This window comes from Polistes canadensis, unplaced genomic scaffold (assembly GCF_001313835.1).
Source record: "Polistes canadensis isolate GaletaPanama2010 unplaced genomic scaffold, ASM131383v1 scaffold_568, whole genome shotgun sequence".
Taxonomy (NCBI): domain Eukaryota; kingdom Metazoa; phylum Arthropoda; class Insecta; order Hymenoptera; family Vespidae; genus Polistes; species Polistes canadensis.
Genome location: NW_014570115.1, coordinates 19,417 through 25,096, shown reverse-complemented (window position 1 = coordinate 25,096; position 5,680 = coordinate 19,417). Strand labels below are relative to the sequence as shown.

The 5,680-nt window shown below is 33.2% G+C and overlaps 2 protein-coding genes across 2 annotated transcripts in view; both read right to left on the bottom strand.

Annotated features, from left to right (window-relative positions):
• Nucleotides 1-2,657, bottom strand: part of LOC106792702 (odorant receptor 13a-like) — an 11,821-nt gene extending 9,164 nt beyond the window's left edge. The window contains exon 1 of the mRNA XM_014759204.1: nt 2,495-2,657. Within this exon, the coding sequence (XP_014614690.1) occupies nt 2,495-2,649 (155 nt within the window). The 5' untranslated portion in view covers nt 2,650-2,657. The remainder of the gene's footprint in view (nt 1-2,494) is intronic.
• A 2,066-nt stretch (nt 2,658-4,723) lies between these two features.
• On the bottom strand, nt 4,724-5,663 carry LOC106792701 (histone-lysine N-methyltransferase SETMAR-like). Its single transcript, XM_014759203.1, has 3 exons — nt 5,618-5,663; nt 5,370-5,564; nt 4,724-5,178 (listed from the first exon to the last, which is right to left on the bottom strand). The coding sequence occupies exons 1-3, from the start codon at nt 5,661-5,663 to the stop codon at nt 4,724-4,726; spliced, it is 696 nt and encodes a 231-aa protein (XP_014614689.1).
• Nucleotides 5,664-5,680: the final 17 nt, after the last annotated feature.

The following is a 5,680-nucleotide window of genomic DNA, read 5'->3' as shown; positions in this document are numbered from 1 at the left end:
CATATGACTTTTTCTATTTTGCCCTCATGAGGACAGAGCGCTGTTAAATGGTTTTTTGCACATTTTACACATGCAGGATCTCTGTTACAGTAATTTTTATTGTGCCCGTAGGCTTGACATCTTATGCATTGAGGTATTTCTCTTTTAGTTCTTGGTGGTTCAACTTTAACTATTGTACTAAGCAGTGTTTTAATCTCATATATACTTTTGTTGTTATCTTGAGGAGCCAGTTCAATAAGAAATAATRGTAGCGGCTGTTTGGTATCGAATTTTATCATATTAGTTATTGATCTTACCTTATGTCCCATTTCGTTTAGTTCATTTGTTATTTTAACTGTGTTGGATTTGGGATGAAGTCTTTGAATAACTATTTTATAGCTCTTCTCATTTTTTTCTTGATACGTGTGGTATCCCGCGTTTTTAGTTTTTAATGCATTAATTACCTTTCGGAACGTATCTGGTGTGGTGGTTTATACTTTCACTTGGTTGTCTTTAAGTTGTTTTATTACGTAATTGTTTTTACCAATTGTTTCATCCAGTAACTCGAGCAGAGGGTCGATGATTTCTGCGTCAATGTATATAGGTGGAGGCTTAACTGCTTTTTTTTCTTCACTGCTTTTTCTGTAGTGTTTTGTGTTACTGTTGATTCGTCGAGTATATCATAAGAGTTGCTTATGGGAATGTTATGGAGCCATTTTGCAGGTAATGATGTTGAGAAGTTGTTATTGTTGTTTTTTTGCTCACTTATTTTGCGTTTTCTTGAGTTTTGTAGCTTGGTTGATTTTGCTGGTAACCAGTTTTGAGAATCTTCCGAATCAGTATCCATTTCGCTTTYYATTCGCGAGTTTCTATCATTTATTTTGATTATTCTTCTTTCAGTACGACCAAGGTTAGCTGTTTGTTTCTTTTCTGTTGACGGTTGGCCTATTTTGGTATTTTGAATGATGAAGCTATTTCCGTTGTTAACGATTTTCAGAGGTTTGATGTTATTTCTTTCCATATTAACTAGCTTTTTGCCATAGGCTTGTCCACGCGGTTACCCGCGTGGGTGTAATGTTACCTCGCTTGTACACTGGTTACTCATCCTTGTAACTGCGATGTCGACTAACGTACTTTATAACGTATCTCAACTTACTTATTATTTAAATACTTATATTCTCGGGAGCGATTAGATAAACACGTCCGTATTTACTAACGATTGAACGAAGAATTGGAATTGGAATATAAGTAATCTTAAATGCTTTATTGATAGATAATTTGAAGTTGTAGATGTAACCATGCGTAATCGAAAATAATTGGCAAATGGAGTTAGGCCACTTTCAAAATAAACGGCTCAGATATCGGCGGCATAAAAACACACACACAGCACTGCTATTGTAGACTACTACACTACACAGCTAAAGGAATACATATCTATGTGAAATTTCAATACGCGTTTTTTCGTAAACGGCTGAATATATACGCCATGTTTAAAGGCACAATGAATATTCTCTTGGAGTACTACAAGTGTGAAAAATTTGAAAAAAATCTGAGATGTGCCTTACTGACCGTCTCCTTGTAAGCAATATACCTAGGTATTGTGAAGATAAACGTAAAAAAAAAGCTAGGTTTACTACAGAAAAAAATACAGGATTATTTATATTAATAAAAGTTCCTAAAATTTTAATGAATCAATTTCTATAGAAGTACTAGAATGTAGCTGGAATAAATTCAAGTATGCACCAATTACTTCCTATGATGTGTAACAGTCATTTTTCGCATACAAACTAATTTTTTCAGATGAACATCGTCAAATAAAACCTTTAAATATGGAAAAGCTGCTCTTGTAATATAATGTATTTCAAATTATAATATATTTCACAATAATCACAAAATGTATTGCGAGAGAGATAATACATAACATCCCAAATATTTTGTGTATGCCTGCATATTTTTCTGGCATATTTGCATATATGTTTCTTGTATATTTGCATATTTTTTCATAATATATAAATATCATATGATTCTTCTATATTTATTGTGCATAAACATCCGGAGTCTATTGATAAAAAAACTCTTATTCCGTTAAAACTTTATTTTTAATTTATATATTTATCCATTTTTAATCATATTGACAGATCTATGTCCGTGGTGAGAAAATATATTAAAATTTGTGGCAATGTTTTCGTTATAAAAAGAAGTATTTTGTGACCTTGTAATTTCGATTATTTTTTTAATTTAAAACAAAAGATTAGAACGCGTTAATACAGATTAGTATAACTGAAGAAAACATTGACTTGACGTAGGTATTTTATTATTTTTTATGTAAGATTAATTTTGTAACATAGGTGTATCCATGTTAAATTTTGAGGTATACGACCATATCACAAAAATTCTAAGAAACTTAGAATTAAAGATATGTTGAGAGTTAATAAGCTTTGATAAACTCTTTTTTTTTCGACCATATGGTAATTCTCAGGTTTTTTCTTCATAATATATAGTACTTAAAACTCACCAAATAGTTTTATAATGCATTTGAATAAGGAAACGAATTCTGTGATGGACATCCTTCTCTGATATTATATCAATATTCCGTATGCGGTATGCCAAAATAGACAAGTCAGCACAGATGTAAAGAACGAGATTGACGAGCACGCATATTGCTGTCATGTGACACATCGACATGTAAATTATGGGAAGGAGATAAATATAAAATAGAATATAATTACGAGTATTTGATAGTTCAAAGAAAGTATATATTCGAATAGGTAAAATGTAAATATTTGTACTGTTGTCCTTAACTGTAACAGAAAAAAAAATTAAAATTTATTTACATTATTTCAAAGTAGGAAATATTTATTTTCTTGTTTCTATCAATACAATTTTACGCTTGTTTTTTCAATCAAACTTTTTTTTCTTATGTAAATTGTATTTTTCGAAAACAATATGTATTTATTTATAAATGTATATATAAATCTTTAAATTCAGCAGATGCATTTAGAAGTCTGAATTATTTTTTCTTACTCTGTATACGACAAAGAAAATGAATATTTTATTAAAAACAATGAAATTATTATTCAAAACTTTCATTTTATAATAAGTAAAAATATAGTAATATGTATATTTTACCGGCAAAGTGGGAAATGCAGGCATTGCATTACTTATCGGGCAACAACAAGCACACATACACAACACACGCCCCGCCCCCTAACACATAAAAGCAAGCATGGAACGGGTTTTTGAGACTGGCGTGCCGCTATACTGTGCACTATATTATATTATATTGTGTATTTGTTTCTTGCCAGATAAGATAGCAATTCTTCTGTTTCTTACGTTGCCTAAAAACGCCTGGCATTGTGTACAATACCGGCATTTCCCACTTTGCCGGTAACATATGTATATAATTTACTGTAAAAGATATATTTTTTCGGCATATAATTTAAATATGCTATAATAAATAGTAAGATATTTATAAAGAATGTGTCGACACACACATTTATAATAAAAAATAATAATCCTCTGTAATTAGATATAATATTTATATAGGAATAATGTACGCAAAATAGACATAAGATTTCTATTTATAATATGGCTTTTGTTGCTATAGACAACTATAGTCGCTTTGCATAAGGCGCCTCATAATATACATATTATGAGCGATTGGCGTAAAAGCCATTCGGGTTGCATAGAAGCGTAATCGCGGTTGCTAACGGTCTTTCTAGAGTACGGTGCACATTTTTGGCGCGGCAAGCGAGGGAACTGCGCCAGAAAAATAAGATAAGGAAAAAGGTAAGAGCTGACTACGAAAGTGTTAGAAAGAATAGAGGTGCAAGCGAGGATAGAAAAGGCGAGGGAAATTGGCAAGGCAGAGAGGCAGGTATGTGGTATTATGGTGGTAGTGTGGACGGTCAGTTAAGAGGGGAAGATGGCGGTGTTAAAAAAGCTGAAAAGAAGAAGAAAGATAATTGAGAAGTCCCAATAAAGGGACGAAACGTCCAACTCAATCAAACTAAGTTCTACTTCTTTTCATGTCCAAGTTCCCTGTAAAATTTTATCATTAATAATTGAGAATGTTCTCACATGAAACAAGTGATGAATGCGTTGGATGCTGGAGGAGATAGCGAGGGAGGAGTCAGGGAAGAGAAAGAAAATGTTGGTAGGGTATCGAAAGAAATGTTTGACGAGCTTATATGGTTCTCTGATGAGCGGTATGAGGTGCTAAGGAATTGAAGAGGAGAGGCATTAATAGTTAGAAATTATTGTATAGCAAGGGAGAAGAAAAAATATGTGGATGAGCAAGTAAGTAGAAGAGTAAACGAAATAAAATAGAAGTGATCGTGTAAGAAGAGAGTAAGATGTAAGAGAAAGACATAGAAAGCGAATGTGATATGTGAATGAGTGAGGAAGAAAGAGTAACGGACGTAAGTGGTAGTGACAAATAAAGAGAGAAAGGAGACGAAAATAAGGTTCTAAGAGTACGGGTTAGAGGATGCAAAGGAAAAGGTGATAATTAACGTTAATTCGACATGGAAAATAAGTAAATATTAGAGATAGAAATTATGTAAAGAGAAGTAGAAAAAGGAGTCTTGTAACTTTTAGAACATAATAATGACAATACATAATGAGCACTGGGATAATTGAGATTAAAAATTAATATATTACAAAATATTGGGTTAGCAAGAAAGTAATTTCTGATTTTTTCCATAAAATAAAAATGTTTTTTTTCTTACTTGTGTAATGAACTTTAATCTATGATGTATAGTCCATTTTGTTCGATGACCTTTTGCCATCTCTCTGACAACTTGAAAATTCCACGCTCGTAGAAAGTCTGATCTTTTTCGGCTAAAAACTGAAGTAAGTGCCGTTTTACAGCGTCATCATCATTAAAAATTTTACCACGGAGGGAGTTGTTCAGAGATCGAAATAAGTGGTAATCCGATGGTGCAAGATCAGGGCTATATGGTGGGTGTAACATTAATTCCCAACCAATATCCATCAATTTTTTCCGAGTGGCCAAAGACGTGTGCGGCCTAGCATTGTCCTGTTGGAAAGTGACACTTTTACGATTGACCAATTCTGGTCGCTTTTCTTTGACTGCTGCATTCAATTTGTCCAGTTGCCGACAGTAGACCTCCGAATTAATGGTTTGGTACCTTGGAAGCAGCTCAAAATACACCAGACCTTTCCAATCCCACCAAACTGACAGAAAAATCTTCTTTTTTTGGATATTTGTGCCTTTGAGGTGGTTTGCGATGACTCATTAGACGTGCACCACGATCGTTTTTGATTGACATTGTTGTATACAATCCACTTTTCGTCTTCAGTGATGATTCGTTTTAAAAACGGATCAAATTCATTGTGTTTAAGCAATAAATCGCAAACATTGATACGTTGTGTCAGATGAATTTCTTTCAAATCGTGCAGAACCCAAATATCCAGCTTCTTAACGAGCCCAACACGTTTTAAATGATTCTCAATGGTTGTATGTGAAACATTTACCTTTTCTGCAATCTCCCGTGTAGTTACGTGACGATCCGCTTCAATGATTGTTTTGATTTCATCCTCATTCAGCTTAACTGGTCGACCTGAACGTTGGTTATCTTTAAGAGAAAAATCTCCAGAACGGAATTTTTCAAACCAATTTTGGCATTGCCTTTCTTTAAGGGCTTCATCACCATACACATCACGTATCTTTTTTGCG